This window comes from Macrobrachium rosenbergii, chromosome 12 (assembly GCF_040412425.1).
Source record: "Macrobrachium rosenbergii isolate ZJJX-2024 chromosome 12, ASM4041242v1, whole genome shotgun sequence".
Taxonomy (NCBI): domain Eukaryota; kingdom Metazoa; phylum Arthropoda; class Malacostraca; order Decapoda; family Palaemonidae; genus Macrobrachium; species Macrobrachium rosenbergii.
Window position 1 is genome coordinate 94,440,708 of NC_089752.1, and position 20,850 is coordinate 94,461,557.

The 20,850-nt window shown below is 39.7% G+C and overlaps 1 protein-coding gene across 1 annotated transcript in view; it reads right to left on the reverse strand.

The window, feature by feature from the left end:
* LOC136843755 (putative neural-cadherin 2) overlaps nt 1–20,850 on the reverse strand; it is a 304,092-nt gene that overhangs the window by 142,864 nt on the left and 140,378 nt on the right. The window contains 1 exon segment of the mRNA XM_067112419.1: nt 17,854–17,969. Coding sequence (XP_066968520.1) covers nt 17,854–17,969 — 116 coding nt within the window.

Consider the following 20,850-nt stretch of genomic DNA (forward strand, 5'->3'; position numbering starts at 1 on the left):
CACTAGCACGATGAACCTACCCATAAAAAGTAAAGGACAAACTATCACAGAAATAATAACAATAATAATAATAATAATATAGAGTTTTCTCCATTTTTATAATAACGGACTTTTTATGGTTACTGTATTGTGCCAGTAACTCTTCGATACTTGTCATTACTAGAGAGAGAAATAGTCGTAAATTAGGATATAGTTTATTTCTGGGGTATACCAGATGCGTCAGGTAACTGAAATCTGGATATCTTGGTCCGTAGAGTTTCTCAGATCTGTAGAGTTGTTATTCAACTTCAGGTGTGATTCTAGGCTACGTTTCCCGCAGTCTGATAAGCATGTTCACAGCGAAGGACGGGAGTAGATTGATGTTCATGCCGAGTACTACTCTTTTTATACGGGATGGTCAGCAGGGTGTTAACTGTATGCTGACCGCTGATTGGCTGAGGCGAAATGAGCGTCGTTGATTGGCTGGCATTAATTTTCCTCAAGGCAGACTCAAGCCCTCATTAAATAAAACCCAGGAAGTTCTTTTTCCTACCCACCGGCATTAGACGACCCACTGTGCAAAGGCCTGCAAAGACACCATACCAAGTGAAACTTGGCCCCAAAATGCAAGATCAGTGAGCCACCCAGCGACCAATGAAAATAATCACTGGATAATACCAGGCAGTAACATCACGCAACGTCACGAACCACGCAGTTACGCCACACACCAGCCCTGCCGTTCAGCGAGACTACAGCATTGAAAATCATCAAGCTTGAGTCTGCCTTGAGGAAAATTAATGCCAGCCAATCAACGGCGCTCATTTCGCCTCAGCCAATCAGCGGTCAGCATACAGTTGACACCCTGCTGACCACCCTGTATATAAAGTGCAGGACTCAGCATGAACATCAGCCTACTCCCGCCCTTTACCGTGAACATGCTCAACAGAGACTGAGGGAAACGTTGGCCTAGAATCACACCTGAAGTTGAATAACAGCTCTAACAACCTGAGAAACTCTACAGACCATGCCCTCCAGATGTCAGTTACCGGACACATCTTGTGTAAGCCAGAAATAAATTATATCCTGATTTACGACTATTTCCCTCTCCAGCAATGACAAGTATCGGAGAGTTACTGACACAATGCAGTAACCAAGAATAATCAGTTATTAGAAAAATAGAGAAACTATAAAAACTGAATGCAGCTGACACAGCAATCACTTTCAAAATTACCGCTTGAAAGAGGGTCTACTACCCACATAAAATCATCATCATCATCATTTTCAAATAAAATACAATAACTAAAATAGATGAAGAACTTTCCAAAAGCATTTCTCTAGGAAATATATGAAAGATTGACAAATATACTGGATATCTTTGTCCTATACGAGTTTTCATTTACTGGTGTATTTAGCATAACGTTATAACGTGTCTATTATTATAATACAAGAAAATAAAATGGAAAGAGAAATTAATGTCTGGACAAAAAATAATGGCAAGATCCGCCACTAGCAGTTGGGGAGAATACATGGAAAACTGTCAGTAGAGGGAAAAATGAAGTTAATGACTTTCACAAAGGAATGAGGAACGTATTGACTGGATAGGAGTTAACAGGAGGTTTGGAATGAATAGGAAGGGAAAGAATCACAATCTCAAGTGGAGCACTAAATGAAATATTACTGATACAGAGGAAGAAAGGAGACATTCCACCAAAGGAGAGCGTGGGTCAGTAACTAGAAAGATAACCTTTGATTTATTCATCTCGGTGATCAGAAAGAAAGATAGAATCTCATACATATGAGATCAATGTGAAGATCACAGGCAGCAAAAAAAAACACACAAAAAAAACTTTATTATATGGAATGAACAAAAAAAATTACACATCTCCTTGCCTTCTGTGAACATGTATAAAGCAGTTAGTGTTAGAGATTTTCTGTATAAAAGCATTATCCATATCCATATATATACATATATATAGTATATATATATATATATATATATATATATATATATATATATATATATATATATATATATATATATATATATATATATATATATATACTTACTAGCTAACATACCCAGCGTTACACGGTAAAAACTCAAATTGTAGAACACACTCAGACCGTGGAATATAACCAAAGCATAGAACACACCCAAAGCACAGAACAAACCCAAAACGTAGAACACACCTGGATATTTATTTATCCAAGCCTTCTATTAGACAGGTAAAGAAATCAACTCTATCTATAGTGTAATATTAAAGAATTTTTATTTATAGGTTTTTAAAAATTTAAATACAGTATACAAATTATAAAGTAAAATCTTTCAAAAATTCACTATAATACTACTTTAACACAAAACTTGATTGTAAACATTTTTAGTTTCACCATCTGGAGCAAGAATAAATAAATTCTTAGGTGAACCCACCCTTGAGCAAGCAACATAAAGCTGTCCATGGGAAAAAACATGACTATCTCAAATTCACTCCACAGTACTTAATAGACTGTCCCTGTGCCTTGTTGATTGTGATTGAGAACGCAAGTCTCATTAGAAATTGCAATCTCTTAAAGTTTAAAGGAAGATCCATTGGAATGAGTGGTATCTGTGGGATAAAAACTCTTTCACCCTCTCCCTTCCCTGTACGATAGTTGCTTCATCTACATTGCCCAACATTTTTGACATTTTATATTTCACCCCTCCACACCCCTCCCTTCCTGTGGGACTGAACTTGGACTTAAAGGGCATCGGGAGTGTCACTATTCATCTCAGCTACCTCGAAAACTATGGATTAGACAATAGTATCTGTCGTTTTCGGTTATTTTTACATGTCACCCCCTTCCCATCCCCATCCCCTTTGGTTCCAGTGATGTCTTACCCCCACAGTATTCTTTTTCCAGTTAGCAAGTCAAATGTATAACAAAATAAGTTATGATAAAACTGTAAAGTTTATTTAGTTACTAAGTCTGCAGGCAGAACCAGCCCAATTTCAGGGAAGCCCTTCTCACCCCAACTCCCTTTAGTGCCCTTTGGTGCCTTTTGATGCCCTTTGGTGTTAGTGATGTCTTACTCCCACAGTATTCTTTTCCAGTTAGTAAGTCATAGTATACCAAGTTTGGTTGAAATTGCTCAGCGCATTTCAGAATTTTGCTGGAACATAGACACACAAACACACACATATTATATCCTTTATAAAAAATGTATATATATATATATATATATATATATATATATATATATATATATATATATATATATATATATATATATATATATATATATATATATATATATATATATATATATTGTAAATATAGCTAAAAATCCTGCTAGAAACTCTTCTCCTTCCCTGCTTTGGTTGGTTTGAACCTTTGAAGGTCGGGGAAATAGGGCTCAGAGAAAATATAATAGTTTGGGGACAGTAAACTGGCTTTGCACTGTTTTCTTTGGTACAGGGAAAGAAAATCGTTTTCTATGATATCCGGGTCGGCGATCTGGGTCAGGACATCGCCCCCCCCCTACCCCTGTCCAGAAGCAATAAAAGGTCAGGGCCAGGATAGCTCTCCCTCACACGCGCTCGCTAGTTTAAGCCAAGAAGTCAAGTCTCGGGCCGTTGCCCCTGCCCTCCTCTTCCGCTCGCCGCCACGTGGATCCCATCGCCGCCCTGTGTGCCCCGTGTTCCATTCCACGTGGCCTTAGAAGACTGCAAGGGGGATTGCAAGTCTTCCAAACGCGAGCTGACATTAAACGGCGGCCTTTTCATCATCCCAAGGGCGCCCTTTTCCGCCCCAATCTACGACTTGAAGAAATACCTTGGAGAGGGAGGCTACCATTTGTCCACGCTCCCACACGTGTTTCTCGGCAGAAGACGTCGTCAGCCCTACGCCCCTACAAATGTGGTAATGTACCCAAAACGAGTTGCTAGTCACGATTACTTAGCCCTTTTGCATTTATTAATCTCTGGGCCTATAACTTTGTGTTCCCTGATATTCCTTGGTTCAAGCCAGGCCCACGTGTTCACAGCTTCTTTCCTCTGAGTCACAAGTAACGCCTCGGGAGTCCTTGGCGCCTTCAGTGCATCCCTCTGAGTAATCAATCCCCAAATTCCAGCATTAGATGTGTAACGTGGGTCCAAATATCGTTTCAGAAAGACGCCTATAGCAGAATTATCCTTGGTCCGTGTTCCTGGCATTCCCAAGCTCCCCCTTTGGGAGGACTTCTACGGCAGTAATTTACCGTATTTTCAGTTAATTTTCCTTTTGACCTTGTGTGCTATCAAATATAACTATTTTTATATCCACGTGTTTCACGCACTTCCCTAGTGAAGAGCCCTCCGCTCCGTGTACTTCTTTTTTGTTTGTGTTTTTATATGTCCTGGGTATCTTACAAGGCCATTTTCGAGTAAAGTAATAATTGTGGAGTCATAAGATCCACCTGCACCAGGAAACATATAAAAATGGCGACCTGACCAGTGATTCTCGTAATGATTGCATCCCCCTCTTCCCTTTGTTGTTTGTGTTGCAATTTGTGAAATCAGCAATTAGCTCAGCTAAGCTGGATACGAGACAGATTACGAACCTTTGAAAAGCCAGCGCAACAGGCCAAGGAAATTCTGCGTAAGTAAACTGTGTTTATTTAGCGTAGGACGCTGTAGAAAACGTGACTAGTCCTAGGAATTTTTTTTATATAGTAGGGCGCATGTCCGAGGAAACGAGAGAGAAATCGCCGAAAACTTAGCTTTGGAAGCCTTTGCACGCGGCTTGCATGCCATTCAATTAGGTTATACAGGTGATAAATCATTAAAGGAATAGTGCGCATATTCCTCCTGTAGAAACGAGTGATTTCGAAACCGAATCATTAGATATAAGCGCGAGACCTCGACGTCAACCACGTGTTCGAAAGTCAGATTAGCATTGCTGACGCATTTTTACCCCCTCTCTCTCTCGTTTTAGAAATAGGAGCAAAGCGTATATTATACGCCCAGGACGAAAAGGGTCAACAACCGTGTTTACGTCGTTCATTCATTTGGCGCAGACGGCCTTGACCGTCCATTCCATGGCCCAGTTAGGAAAACATTTGTTTGTTTGATTTGCTTCGCTCTACCAAATTGTTTTGCATTATTGGGGGTCTGACATTATATGTTCTGTGTTCTGTTTTTTTGTGTTTGTTTTGTGCTTTACTACGGCTGCGTGTGTTGCCTATCTGTTGTGAATGTGGGATGGCCACCCACCTAATTGCCCTGAGAATAACACTTCTCCCATAAGTCATTAAAACTAGCGCCCTCGCTGATCAGACGTCGTCTGTGCGGAAATTCGGGCGCCTATAAATTCTATTCTTGTCCCCAATAAATCCGTGTCGTCGGTCCGTTGGTGAGACCAATTCATTTCCATTCAGTCCCCGAGTGAGCCCGTTTCGTCGGTAATTCGGGAGACCTAAATATATATCCCAATCTAGTCCCCAAGTAAGCCCGTTTTGTCGGTAATCAGGGAGACCTATACATCCCTGTCTTGTCCCCAAGTCAGCCCGTTTGTCGTTACCTTGGGAGACCAATCATTGCTAACTAATCGTCCCCAATCAGTCCGCTTCGTCGGTAAATCGGGAGACCAATCATTGCTAATTCATCGTCCCCCAATCAGCCCGCTTCGTCGGTAAATCGGGAGACCAATCATCGCTAATTCATCGTCCCCAATCAGCCCTTTCGTCGGTAAATCGGGAGACCAATCATTGCTAATTTATCGTCCCCAATCAGCCCGCTTCGTCGGTAAATCGGGAGACCAATCATTGCTAATTCATCGTCCCCAATCAGCCCGCTTCGTCGGTAAATCGGGAGACCAATCATTGCTAAATTCATCGTCCCCAATCAGCCCGCTTCGTCGGTAAATAGGAGACCAATCATTGCTAAATTCATCGTCCCCAATCAGCCAGCTCCGTCGGTAAATCGGGAGACCAATCATTGCTAATTCACCGTCCCCAATCAGCCCGCTTCGTCGGTAAATCGGGACACCAATCATTGCTAAATTCATCGTCCCCAATCAGCCCGCTTCGTCGGTAAATTGGGACCAAATCATTGCTAATTCATCGTCCCCAATCAGCCCGTTTTTGTCGGTAAATAGGAGACCAATCATCGCTAATTCATCGTCCCCAATCAGCCCGTTTCGTCGGTAAATAGGGATACCAATCATTGCTAAATTCATCGTCCCCAATCAGCCCGCTCCGTCAGGTAAATCGGGGAGACCAATCATCGCTAATTCATCGTCCCCAATCAGCCCGCTTCGTCGGTAAATAGGGAGACCAATCATTGCTAATTCATCGTCCCCAATCAGCCCGCTTCGTCGGTAAATAGGGAGACCAATCATTGCTAAATTCATCGTCCCCAATCAGCCCGCTTCGTCGGTAAATCGGGAGACCAATCATACGTCCTTTGAAAAAGTGTCCAAGATTCCCACAGCTCTGGGAAATTAATTCTGTGTGTTACTAGCGTCCCTCCCCGCCTGCAAAATGTCGACACGGTCTCAGCAGAGCGAGGATTTCAAGTTCTTCATGTCCTCAGGGAAGGAACTCGGCCTTTCCGGGAGAGAACTAAGAGACTGGGTACAGGAGAGGATGGACGCCATACAGGCAGAAAGACAGGCTCAGGAGAGACAAGTAGAAGCAGAAAGACAGGCTCAGGAGAAACGAGACGCAGCAGAAAGACTGGCCCAGGAGAAACGAGAAAGAAGCCGAGAGGGAAGAAAGGGACAAGCAGCGTGCCCATGAACTCGCAATGCTGCAACAGAGTGGCCCTTCGCCTCCACCTGCCCCCAGGGGATGAGTGCCTTCAGCCAGGCTCTCGCCTGCATGCCGAAAGTGGACGGAGGCTGAGCCGAGGTGTGGCTCGACAGCGCCGAGACAGTGCTAAAGGCCTGCCCCTGAGTGCCGCCGAACTCTCCCTGGTGTTGGGCAAGTTCCTTGGAGGGAAGGCCCTGATTGCTCTACAGGGCCCTCCCGCCGGAGGAGCAGGAAAATTGGGAGGTCGTCCGCCAGACTATTGCCAAGGCGTGCAGAGATAACCCCCTGAACGCTGGAGGAGCGCTGGCGCGGGCTAGTGAAGGGGCCAATCAAACCTGGGCAGACTGGGCCTACAAGTCCGAGCGTGCCCGTGCCAAATGGTTCGAGGCCGTGGGGTTACGACCCTCAACGATGCTATCGAACAAATACAAATAGAGAACTTCCTACTCTACACCCTGCCGGCCCTCGCCACGCACATCGCCGAGAAGGAGCCCCCACCTTAGCTGATTGCTGCCGAATAGCGGATCTATGGGACACCCATCACCCCCAGGAGAGCTCGCTGCAGCGCAAAATTACGCCACCCGCCTACCTATCGGGTGCCCCTCCGCCGAAGAATGGGCAATCACAGAAGCCCGTCGGTAATGCGGGTTCTGTAAAAAGATCGGGCATGCCAAGGAGCAATGCCGCAGTAAACCACCCGCGTCTCTCTCTCGACAGCCCCTAATAAGTCGCCTGCGCCCTCTGCCGGGCAGTGCGAAGAGATTTCAGCCAAACCTTTTTGCACGGCGTGCAAGGTTTATGGCCACTCTTCCTCATGGGCAAAATGCCCTAGAAATAATAAGGCAGGAACTCCCGCCGTCGCCCTGGCAGTAACGAATCCCGAGTCCTTAGGCCCTCCTGCCGAGGGTCCCATCTATGTGGCACCTCCTCGAGGTAAATACTCAGCACGCCAGGTCAAGGCATTTGACGACTCCGGCGCGCAAATTTCCCTCATAAGGAGGGACAAAGTTCCCATGGAGCTATAATAGACCGACGCAAGCTCGTCACCATTGAGGGCATTAACAATTTTAAAATGATCCTCCCACGGTCCAACTGAGGGTCACCCGACCCCACAGAGCCAGGACCCTTCGCCTCCGCCGTAGCGAAACACATTCCAGGAGACTATGACGTCCTCCTGGGCCAAGACTTTACGTCCCATTTCAAGCCACCACCATTCCGTGGTCCAGTGTCCCAATAAATCATCCAAATCCGAGTCCAGTGCCCGCACGGCATCCGTGCCAGTGCCGAGGCCTCAGCCAGATCTCCTTCAGGAGAATCTCGGCCTTCAGCTCCCTCTGCCAGTGCCCCTTCAGCGCACTGAGCAGTGCCAGTCTCCGTCCGTCCAGACAGACGAGACCACCACCACATCGCCACCAGCGCCAGTGCCAATGTCAGTGCCTGAGCTGGTCACCCTGGCAAGCAAGTCGACCCCACCCCCTCCGGCCGTCCCCTCTCTCGCCGCCCTTGCAGATTCTTCCGCGAGTCATGATTCTGCCCGCCTTCCTGGGCCGATGAACTCTGCGATCTGCGCCGGTTAATGTCCGAGATGGCGAACAAAATTCCTGTGTCAGTTGTCGCAGCAGCTGACCCAGATGGCACCCCTTGCCGCCCTTTGGCCTCAGGCCCTCCGATTCCCCGGCCAAGGACAACGGTCCAAGGAGGAGAGGTTCGCAGCGGAGTTACCACGGGTGTGGGCGATCGCAGGTAGTCCACAAGGAGCCCTGAGCTCTTCTGGGCCCTGTGCAAACTTGGCATAGGGCCCCCTTCTTCATCTCTTGAACGTCTTGCCACCTTTCATCCAGGAGAGGATGTCAAGGCCTTCCGCTATCTTCTTCCTTTCCTTTGGAATTTCTATCCCTCATCCTTCTCTATCGATCTTTCCTTCACACTTTCCCTTACTTACCACCGCAAGACATAGTTAACATATGGGATATCATCCCCTTTTGAAATGTATAAATAATTTTATTTTTGAAGCAGTAAGAGAGACAGAGTGGGAAGTGGCACGCCCTTACGCCCGTCCTTTGGCACAAGGCAGGCGTGTCAACTCTTCCTGAAGGGGTCGCGCCCTTTGGGTTTCTTTTTCCCGCCCTTGGGCTGAGAGTTAGCTCTGACCGTCGTCTGTTGGCGACGGAAGTTAGAAAAAGAAGTAAATCATAAATACCTCACTCTGTTATCCTTTATTTTCTACGTATATTATTTACTTTTGCATTTAATCTTTTATTTTTTTACGAATCTTGAGTCACAAGACTCCTGCCCTTACGAATTTTAACGTTGCCTTTTTAATCACGCACGGTGCGGCCCGCCCTTTAGTATGAAGTAATATCCTTCGTTGTTGTTCTGTGTAGTTTCCTTTATTTTTATTTACATTTTTTTTTTTTAGATCCCTGTGGAGAATGTTATCCTTGTCCATTTTCCCCTTCATTTGTTTATCCTCCCATTCATAAGTCGAGAGTCTATTTATAGCTTACACCGAGAGTTGTAAGCTGCAGACGTAAAAATTTAGCGTCATTTAAGTTGGCGAGTTAAAACCCAGATGAATAATCTCTTTGCCTCACAGCTGTCAAGTTCTTGCCCCTTCAGATTAGCGTTCGTGGAAATATTAGTTATGCTCGTCGAGCTTGTGAACAATTGGAGGTCGATTGAAAAGAAGAATTGAATTCTATTATTACAATTTTGGTAAAGGGGATATTATTTAATACCTACAGTGTATTGTCACGAATGCCGCCTCTTCAAGGCACAAGTAATAGCATGCCTGTAATTCCAGGATAGCATTAAGGAATCAGTGGGTTTACATTTGTTTCCCTTTTAAATTCTGCCTTGTTTGTTTTATTTTGTTGTTGTTATTTTGAAATTTTGAAGTGTTCTTTGTTTATTTTCTTTTGAGCGCCTTATTACCCCAGTAAAGTAAATCGAATAAAGAATGGGTAGAAACAGTACTTAGGAAGTATTTGAGCAATAATTAATTTGCAAGCAAGTTTACCCTTTTATTGTATATTCTAAATTGCACTCTGCTCCTAAAGTAAACCTTCAGTTTGTTATTGATTAGTGTGGCATCAGAGTTTACAAATAAAGTAAAGTAAAGGTTGTAGCAAAGTAAAAGATAGAATAAAGTCGAACGTTTTCTTCATATATTTTTGCTTTTGTCAATATTCGCACTATTTATAGGTGTGAATATTATCTTGCCAGGAGCTGTAAAGAGTAGCGCCAAAATCCGCTAGAAACTCTTCTCCTTCCTGCTTTGGGTTGGTTTGAACCTTTGAAGGTCGGGGGAAATAGGGGCTCAGAGAAAATATAATAGTTTGGGGACAGTAAACTGGCTTTGCACTGTTTTCTTTGGTACAGGGAAAGAAAATCGTTTTCTATGATATCCGGGTCGGCGATCTGGGTCAGGACATCGCCCCCTACCCTGTCCAGAAGCAATAAAAGGTCAGGGCCAGGATAGCTCTCCCCTCACACACGCTCGCTAGTTTAAGCCAAGAAGTCAAGTCTCGGGCCGTCCCTGCCTCCTCTTCCAACTAAAAAAATACCACGTGATCCCATCGCCGCCCTGTGTGCCCCGTGTTCCATTCCACGTGGCCTTAGAAGACTGCAAGGGGATTGCAAGTCTTCCAAACGCGAGCTGACATTAAACGGCGGCCTTTTTCATCATCCCAAGGGCGCCCTTCCGCCCCAATCTACGACTTGAAGAAATACCTGGAGAGGGAGGCTACCATTTGTCCACGCTCCCACACGTGTTTCTCGGCAGAAGACGTCGTCAGCCCTACGCCCCTACAAATGTGGTAATGTACCCAAAACGAGTTGCTAGTCACGATTACTTAGCCCTTTGCATTTATTAATCTCTGGGCCTATAACTTTGTGTTCCTGATATTCCTTGGTTCAAATAAGGCCCACGTGTTCACAGCTTCTTTCCTCTGAGTCACAAGTAACGCCTCGGGAGTCCTTGGCGCCTTCAGTGCACCCCGAGTAATCCAATCCCCAAATTCCAGCATTAGATGTGTAACGTGGGTCCAAATATCGTTTCAGAAAGACGCCTGTAGCAGAATTCCTCCTTGGTCCGTGTTCCTGGCATTCCTAAGCTCCCTTTGGGAGGACTTCTCTGCAGTAATTTACTTATTTTCAGTTAATTTTCCTTTGACCTTGTGTGCTATCAAATATAACTATTTTTCTATCCACGTGTTTCACGCACTTCCCCTAGTGAAGAGCCCTCCGCTCCGTGTACTTCTTTTTGTTTGTGTTTTATATGTCCTATATCTTACAAGGCCATTTTCGAGTAAAGTAATAATTGTGAGTCATAAGATCCACCTGCACCAGAAACATATAAAAATATATATATATATATATATATATATATATATATATATATATATATATATATATATATATATATATATATATATATATATATATATATATATATATATATATATACGAGGTAAGTCAAAAGTTCAGGAAAAAAATTGTTGAATGATGTATTTACACAGGAATGAAACAACCCAAATACTTGGTAAACAATTATCTGTGATGTAGTGATCCATATAGACTTGTTACCTCAGTCATCCTCTTGCTACCGTGGTGTTAACATCTGCTTCAGAAAAGTAACTTCTTGAACCCATGGAAAATAAAATTTTGAGATGAGAGCTAACATCAAGTTCCTGACCAAGCTTGATTGGAAACCAGGAAAAATTATTGAAGCTTTGCAACAAGTTTATGGAGATTCTTCTCCATCTAAATCAGTTGTTTATGATTGGATAAAGCGATTTAAGGATGGTCGGGAGGACCTCAAAGACAACCCAAGAGAGGAAGACCATCGACTGCAAAAAATGAAAGAATTGTGGCTTTGGTGCAGAATCTAGTGGATGAAGATCGTCGGATTACTATCGATATGATAGCTAATGAAACTGGGATCTCCCCATGGTTCCGCATTTTCAATTTTAAATGAAAATCTTGGTTTGAGTAAACTTTCAGCACGTTGGGTCCCAAAGCGTTGCGCGAAGACCAACTGCATCAAAGAGCTGAACTTTCTCTTGCAGTTTTAACGAAGATTGAATCAAATGAATCAGAGTTTTTTGACCGGATTGTTACTGGAGATGAAACTTGGATCCATCAATATGACCCAGAAAGTAAAATTCAATCAAAGCAATGGTTACCAAGAGGTTCAGCTGCACCAGTGAGTTCAAAGTGGCGAGATCTGCCCAGAAGGTTATGGCAACAGTGTTTTGGGACTCAAAGGAGTGATTTTGATTGATTTCCTTGAAGGACAAAAACAATCACCGGGAACTACTACAAAGGTGTTTTGCAAAAACTGAAGACTGCACTGGCTAAAAACGTCGAGGAAAGTTGCACCGCAGAATTTGTTCCATCATGATAACGCTCCAGCACATTCATCAAGGGTTGCAAGAGAAGTCCTACGGAAATTTAGGTGGGAAACTCTTCCACATCCTCCTTATAGTCCTGATCTTGCTCCTTCAGATTTTTTTTCCTGTTCCCAAAACTCAAGGAACACTTAAGAGGAGTCCGTTTTGAATCTTTGGATGCTGCTAAACATGCAGTTTCAACATGGTTTAATAGAAAGGCCTCAAATTTCTACAAAGAAGGGTTGCAGAGGTGGAAACAGCGCCTTGAAAAGTGTATAGAGTTAGATGGTAGATATGTAGAAAAAATGATGTTTGAATTTCCTCAAATAAAGAGTATATTGAATTTTTCCTGGAACTTTTTGATTACTCCCTATATATATATATATATATATATATATATATATATATATATATATATATATATATATATATATATATATATATATATATATATATATATATATATATATATACTGTATATATATATATATATATATATATATATATATATATATATATATATATATGTATATATATATAAAATGTATGTATATATATATATATATATATATATATATATATATATATATATATATATATATATATATATATATATATATATATATATATATATATATATATATATAAATATACACACACATATATATATATATATTACAAATACATACATAAATATATATATATATATATATATATATATACATATATATAATATATATATATATATATATATATGTATATATGTATGTATATATATTATATACATATACATACACACACACACACACACACACATATATATATATATATATATATATATATATATATATATATATATATATATATATATATATATATATATATATATATATATATATATATATATATATATATATATATATGTATATATATATATATATATATATATATATATATATATATATATATATATATATATATATATATATATATATATATATATATATATATATATATACGAGGGTAAGTAAAAAGTTCCAGAAAAATTCAATATACTTTATTTAAGGAAATTCAAACATCATTTTTCTACATGTCTACCATCTAACTCTATACACTTTTCAAGGCGCTGTTTCCACCTCTGCAACCCTTCTTTGTAGAAATTTGGGGCCTTTCTGTTAAACCATATTGAAACTGCATGTTTAGCAGCATCCAAAGATTCAAACTGGACTCTCTTAAGTGTTCCTTGAGTTTTGGGAACAGGAAAAAATCTGAAGGAGCAAGATCAGGACTATAAGGAGGATGTGGAAGAGTTTCCCACCTAAATTTCCAGGACTTCTTTGCAACCCTTGATGAATGTGCTGGAGCGTTATCATGATGGAACAAAATTCTGCGGTGCAACTTTCTCGACGTTTTTAGCCAATGCAGTCTTCAGTTTTTGCAAAACACCTTGTAGTAGTTCCCGGTGATTGTTTTTTGTCCTTCAAGGAAATCAATCAAAATCACTCCTTTGGAGTCCCAAAACACTGTTGCCATAACCTTCTGGGCAGATCTCGCCACTTTGAACTTCACTGGTGCAGCTGAACCTCTTGGTAACCATTGCTTTGATTGAATTTTACTTTCTGGGTCATATTGATGGATCCAAGTTTCATCTCCAGTAACAATCCGGTCAAAAAACTCTGATTCATTTGATTCAATCTTTCGTTAAAACTGCAAGAGAAAGTTCAGCTCTTTGATGCAGTTGGTCTTCGCGCAACGCTTTTGGGACCCAACGTGCTGAAAGTTTACTCAAACCAAGATTTTCATTTAAAATTGAAAATGCGGAACCATGGAGATCCCAGTTTCATTAGCTATCATATCGATAGTAATCCGACGATCTTCATCCACTAGATTCTGCACCAAAGCCACAATTCTTTTTATTTTTGCAGTCGATGGTCTTCCCTCTCTTGGGTTGTCTTTGAGGTCCTCCGACCATCCTTAAATCGCTTTATCCAATCATAAACAACTGATTTAGATGGAGAAGAATCTCCATAAACTTGTTGCAAAGCTTCAATAATTTTTCCTGGTTTCCAATCAAGCTTGGTCAGGAACTTGATGTTAGCTCATCTCAAAATTTTTATTTTCTATGGGTTCAGAAGTTACTTTTCTGAAGCAGATGTTAACACCACGGTAGCAAGAGGATGACTGAGGTAACAAGTCTATATGGATCACTACATCACAGATAATTGTTTACCAAGTATTTGGGTTGTTTCCATTCCTGTGTAAATACATCATTCAACAATTTTTCCTGGAACTTATTGACTTACTCCTATATATATATATATATATATATATATATATATATATATATATATATATATATATATATATATATATATATATATATATATATATATATATATATATATATATATATATATATATATATATTATATACATACATACATACATACATACATACATACACACACATATACATATATATATATATATATATATATATATATATATATATATATATATATATATATATATATATATATGAAAAAGCTTGTAGGTCACAAGTATGTTATGAATTACAATACACAAAGGATGTTGAATTAACAAGTGGGGAAGAAAACTTTCCCAAAATCTTTGAGAGAATGTTTAGCTATCATCTGACGCATTTCCTCGTTTAGTAAGGATGGCGTCAGGATTTTCGAGGCATGGCGTTATGTGAGGTGACACTGTATGTACGTTCGCCGGAAGTGTCAGGTTCTGGTGAGGAACGTGTGTTCGTGCGTGTTTTTTGGGCGGAGTCCCAAGGTGTGAAAGGATTAGGCTGAGAAAAGGGAATCATTAGAAGACCAACACTGAACCTTTTGAAGTCTCGAAAAGTAAAACCAAGACTTGTGTTGTGTGTGATACCAGAACTGATTTGAACATTGCGGGTTCGAGGTAAGAATCATATCTGTCGAGATAAGAATCATATCTGTTTACCAACTGTAGATTGTTTTCTCAATTTCTGTAATATGTATTTTGTTTAAGCATTTATGGTTGAATAACATGGGAGGAATTCCCATATGTGTATTTTTTTTGTGCTTTGGGAACTAAAAAAAATTTTGCTTGTCTTCTTCAGATTCGCTAAGGGGTCGAAAATGTACTCATTGGGAATATACTAGACTTTGACCTATTTTTGACCTGTTTGGTTGGTATAGAGCCATTAGCTATGATTTCCATTTATATGTCCGCAGCTTTTGCTGAATTACTTTCGTTAAATTTGAAAATAAAGTTTAGTTTTGTTTCGCAGTGTTTAATTCCAGTAGGTCTTTGTTTGAGGATTGATTCAGTGAGAGAAGTCGACGAGGGAGAAGGAATTTGCTGACCCAGGGCTGGCCAACACTACCAGAGAGTCTTAGGGGTGTAAGATGATACGATGCTGTTCTCAAAACAGATACAGTAAGAGATTATGGCCCTATCTGACCTGGGTATAGGGTCATAAAATATATTTATACTGTATACATACATACATACACAAAACACAGACACACACACACACACACACACACACACATTTATATATATATATATATATATATATATATATATATATATATATATATATATATATATATATATATATATATATATATATATATATATATATATATATATATATATATATATATATACATATATATATATATATATATATATATATATATATATATATATATATATATATATATATATATATATATATATATATATATATATATATATATATATATATGCATTCTTCTGCCACCTGTTATCAATCCCATATTCAACAATGCAACAACCAAATAAAAAGAGAGTGTGAAGAGGTACTTTTCCAGCAAAAGTGAACAGGAAATGGCTTTGGCATCATTCTGCCATCTGGCAAATCCTTCTCATTGTGTGCCACTCCTTTACCTTCGACTTAATCATTTGTTTTTCCAAACTCCGTACTGGCAAAAAATCCCCCTCTTTCCAGGTCACACCAGTAAAGACGAGATCGAACTGGCCACCAGCCCAGTCATGTGACCAAAAGAAGCCAGAGGCTGCCCTGGGAAGAAAGCCGAGAGACAAACGCTGCCATAGAGTGAAGGAGTTAAGACCTTTCAGAGAACAGAGAGTGAACAGCCCTGGGAGACTCCACCCCCACCACTGTCTAAGACGACAACTTGCGCACAACTCCTATTGCAGTAGAACCATTTATACAAGAGCTAAATGGGACTCGTCCTTGCTTTCTCGCTATGGGAGTAACTCTTATGTCAAAGCAGGTAAGTGTCTAGACAGGGGGGGAATTTTGCCCATTCTATTTTCTGTAATTTTCATGTTTTCCATCTCGAAGTTTCCTTTCTTGTGAACCTCATACATCTGGCATCTCAGTGATTTAATGTCCCTTTGCTTGGTCAGCTATGTTTGTTGAATTTAATAAGTGAAATTAAGTGCCTCCTCCAGCCTTAGACTTTGTTCATTTCCTATGACAGGCCTGCACATTTATTGTAATAATCAACAGAACCTCTCTGCATATCAGGAGACGCTGTTGTACGTTCGATTGATGTCTGCACTCGCTCTTCCCCTGTTCCCAGTACACCATTATGCTATATATTCAACACCATTGCACCGAGGATCTCTTTCCCTTTTTAATCCAAATGAACGAGGTCAAACTTCCCCTTTTTTTACACACTGTAATCATATGTTTTCCCCTTTACTTCACTGAAGGTAATTATGAGTCCCTGTGTAAGTTAATTGAATCTAACTTTCGATCTGTTGCTTGTGTACATAAAACCTTAGAACTGTACCATCCAGGGTCTCACTGGCGACCTTCCACTCCTTTTTTCCCCTTCCATTTACAAGTAGGTAGCCAAGTATTAACAAGGCTAATAATTATTGCACACTGATTGCATCTCCGGCTCCCACTTGTAACAATATATGCATATATATATATATATATATATATATATATATATATATATATATATATATATATATATATATATATATATATATATATATATATATGTGTGTGTGTGTGTGTGTGTGTGTGTGTTTGTATGTGCATATGCGTGTGTGTGTATCAAATTCCGCCCATCTTCATAATACCTCCCATACAGATTTGATGCTATCTGGACACCTGAAATTTCAATAGAGGTGGGCGAATGGTTTATTCTAAAGCAGATCCAAAGTTACGAATGTTAGCTGAGAGAAAACAGAACCGGTAGAACTGGTGTATCCTAGAAAAAAAATATAAAATCAAACTATATGCTATATAATTCAGGGATTTTCTTAAGATCAGATTTAGCAGATAAGTGCAAAACTCTTACATACGGAATGTCAGCAAGAAGAAAATATTGGAGGTTGAAGATGCCTATAAATTTATGGTTTCAGAAATGATTAGTCAAAATATGAATAGAGAGAGAGAGAGAGAGAGAGAGAGAGAGAGAGAGAGAGAGAGAGAGAGAGAGAGAGAGAGAATTGTGAAGAAATTTACATCATTAATGATAAAAAAAATCTGAGAACCCATTGCTATGACGTCCAGCTAGCCGTACAGCTGACCCACTGGGACCAAAGATGTGGAGAATACCCCAAATGACATGAATAAGTTCTCCGAAACAGTAGTTGATGAGCAAAGTTTCATAATCGGATGATGCAATGTCAGCTTAGGAGTCTGACACAGGCCAAGAATCCAGGGAAAAACCGTTCCTTATTTACCTTGTCGTAGAGTTCGTAGTCGAGCGAAGCAGCGAGTGTGATCAGTCCCGTTTTCTGGTCGATGGTAAAGAGGCCGTCTCGGTTCCCACCAGTGATGCTGTATCTAATTGAGGCACCTGAAAGAAATAAACATCGAAGTCCGGATTATCTAAATGCCTATGAAGTTATATTTCTATTTAAAATCGTCAAGGTTTCACTCCATTTTCTAGCAATTACCACAATCAATCCAGTTGGGAATATAATTTTCGTTTGCACTTGTTAGGTCTTCTAATGGAACTTAATGGCTTGAACTTCCTATAAATAAATTACAATTAGAAAGAGAAATTTATAGGACTGGGGCACTAAGAAACAGAAAAGACATTCTTGACCCTGCCACACCGCCGAATCTCACTCAACAGTTTCTCAGTGACAAAAAACTTATTTCTTCTGATGAGATCTTCACTAAACTCTTTTCTACTGTTTTTTTTTTTTTTTAACTCTCTTCATTGGCAATTGGCACTTTTCGGTAATGAGGTCGCTGTTCCTGTCTGTGTGTTTCTCTCTCTTTTAATTTCACATATACTTAATGAAACTGATCGTATCTTGATAAAAGTAATGGTATTTCAATTTCCCTCATCTAATGATCATGATGCAATTTCCTTAATGCATTGCAGAATAGTCTTAAGAGCAATCCCAAGAATTTTAGCGTCTTTAAGGCTGCATGAGACCTTCATCTGAGGCCAAATGGGCCGCAGAAAATGTAAATTCATGCTTCACTTCTTGCTTCTGACTTTTAACCTTTTGCGAAGTATATAAAAGACTCATCCCTAAACGCTTAGGATGGAATAGGAAGTTATGTTTGCTATCATAGTTGAAATTAAAATAAAATAATACAAAAGAAGTAATTCACTCTTTGTAAAATGTGGAGTCAAGACAGTGCTTTTGTTGAATCATAATTGTCATCAAAATAATCCCAGTCTCCTCTGATATTCCTACTACTTAGTTTGTGTTTCTCCCATGATGTCAGAATGGAATTCAGTGATGCGGTTTAATTTCACTTTTCTACGAAATGATCTTAAGACTGCATAATTCATATTTATGTATATTGTTTACGAGCTGCCTTCTTACTAATTAATCATTCGAGTTTTTTATAAATGATAAAAATCACGGTCACTGGAATCAAATCTTGAATACGTTACAAAACTTCAAAACTATGGCAAAAGATTATGAAGTGATACAGATTTAATGAAATTGCAGTATACCATTTCAAACGCAAAATAACCCACGTGGGAAGCATTAGTTGAGTTAAAGACTTCAGTAACACGCACTCGTTTTGGGCGTTCTGGAATAGAAATATATCATGGAAAGTGCTTTATCCCTCCACATAGAATGTTGATGGCTGCCCCATACTTTTGTCATCAGTTTTGTCAACTAAATTCCGTTAATGTATCCTTCGGTCAGCTGACATGTGAAATAATCTGTCTGCATGCACATGTTTTTGCATGGATAAATAATCTTGCCCATCATTTTCTGAAAGTTACAAATATTTGCATACCACTAAATCAGCACATAACCGTTATTGTGAACTCTCTCCATGATGAATTGTTCAAGGTTTTGTACACAAAACTCAAGAGTGAATTACGGGCACGGTTGATTAGTGCAAAAACAAAAACCAAATAAAATAAAATAAAATTACAAATGGGCGTAATTCACCGGACTAAAATAATTCTTCATTGTAAAATCTGCTTTTCTATGCTCACTCCTCAATTCAAAGCTTCTAAGACCCACTGTGATGTTGCTGTCAAAGCTTTTGAATATATGTTTAATAAGGACAAAATATGTGTACGTGTGTATTTTCAGAGGTTTTACCATTCCTTCACAATTATAAATGGAAATTTGTTTAAGGATAACATAAAGTTATCCTTAAGTTATCCATGGGAATCCTAATCTTCTTTTAACATTATATTGCCACCGACTACTTTTGAAGGAAAGATGTCAGTGGAGTTCTGTGGAAGTCAAAGAAGAAAAACCAACCGTGGCATTTCAGTACACGGGGGGAAATGGAGACAGGAAATGATGAGACCGTAATTATTATTATAATGCATAATTCATGGTTGTATGCACGTATGCACGACAAACTGAAGTAATTATACTAAGTTATTCTCTGTATTATAGCTAATTTTTAAGTGGCAAAAAGCAGATTTTGGAAATTTGCGTTTACTTAGATGCTTATCTGAATTGTGAAAGAAAACCTTGTATTGCCCAATTTTCATGTGCCATAAATTCTACCAAACTGAATTTTAAAATTCTGGCCATTTGTACTGCCTTAGATAAACCATCTAAAAGCTTAGATTGAGGCGTTTTATATTTCATTGCACCACACAGATAAGAGGGGTTATCCATCTCGAGGATAATAACAGTAAGAGTCTAATGAATGATTCCTGCCACACAGATAATAAGATGCGTTTGAATTTGTTTTGTAATAATGAATGAAATACCATACAAACAATCGGGAAGAGAGAGAGAGAGAGAGAGAGAGAGAGAGAGAGAGAGAGAGAGAGAGAGAGAGAGAGAGAGAGAGAGAGAGAGATAAAAATATTTATCAACTCTTTTACTCGGGTAGCTTTGTATCATCTTGGCGAGGACCTTTTTTTTTCTATTTCATGATAGGATTACCTTGACCGAGTACTGACTACTAAAGTTTCTCATTTTGTTCTGATTTTTATTTTATTTTTCTCTCTCTCTTCTCTCTCTCTCTCTTCTCTCTTCTCTCTCTCTCTCTGTGTGTGTGTGTGTGTGTGTGTGGCCACATACAACAGTTCAACAAGAGTAAGATACGTATTCGCGGCTTACATACAGAGGAACATAATGGATTGATAAAAATACAAGCCGACACCCATTCATTCCTCACGTGCATTGAGGCAGAGCGCTGGCTGGCTCTAATCGTCAGTGAGACGACCAAACTCTCTCCAGTAAGTCTAGGAAAGAAAACCCGAGGTGGGGAGAGAGAGAGAGAGA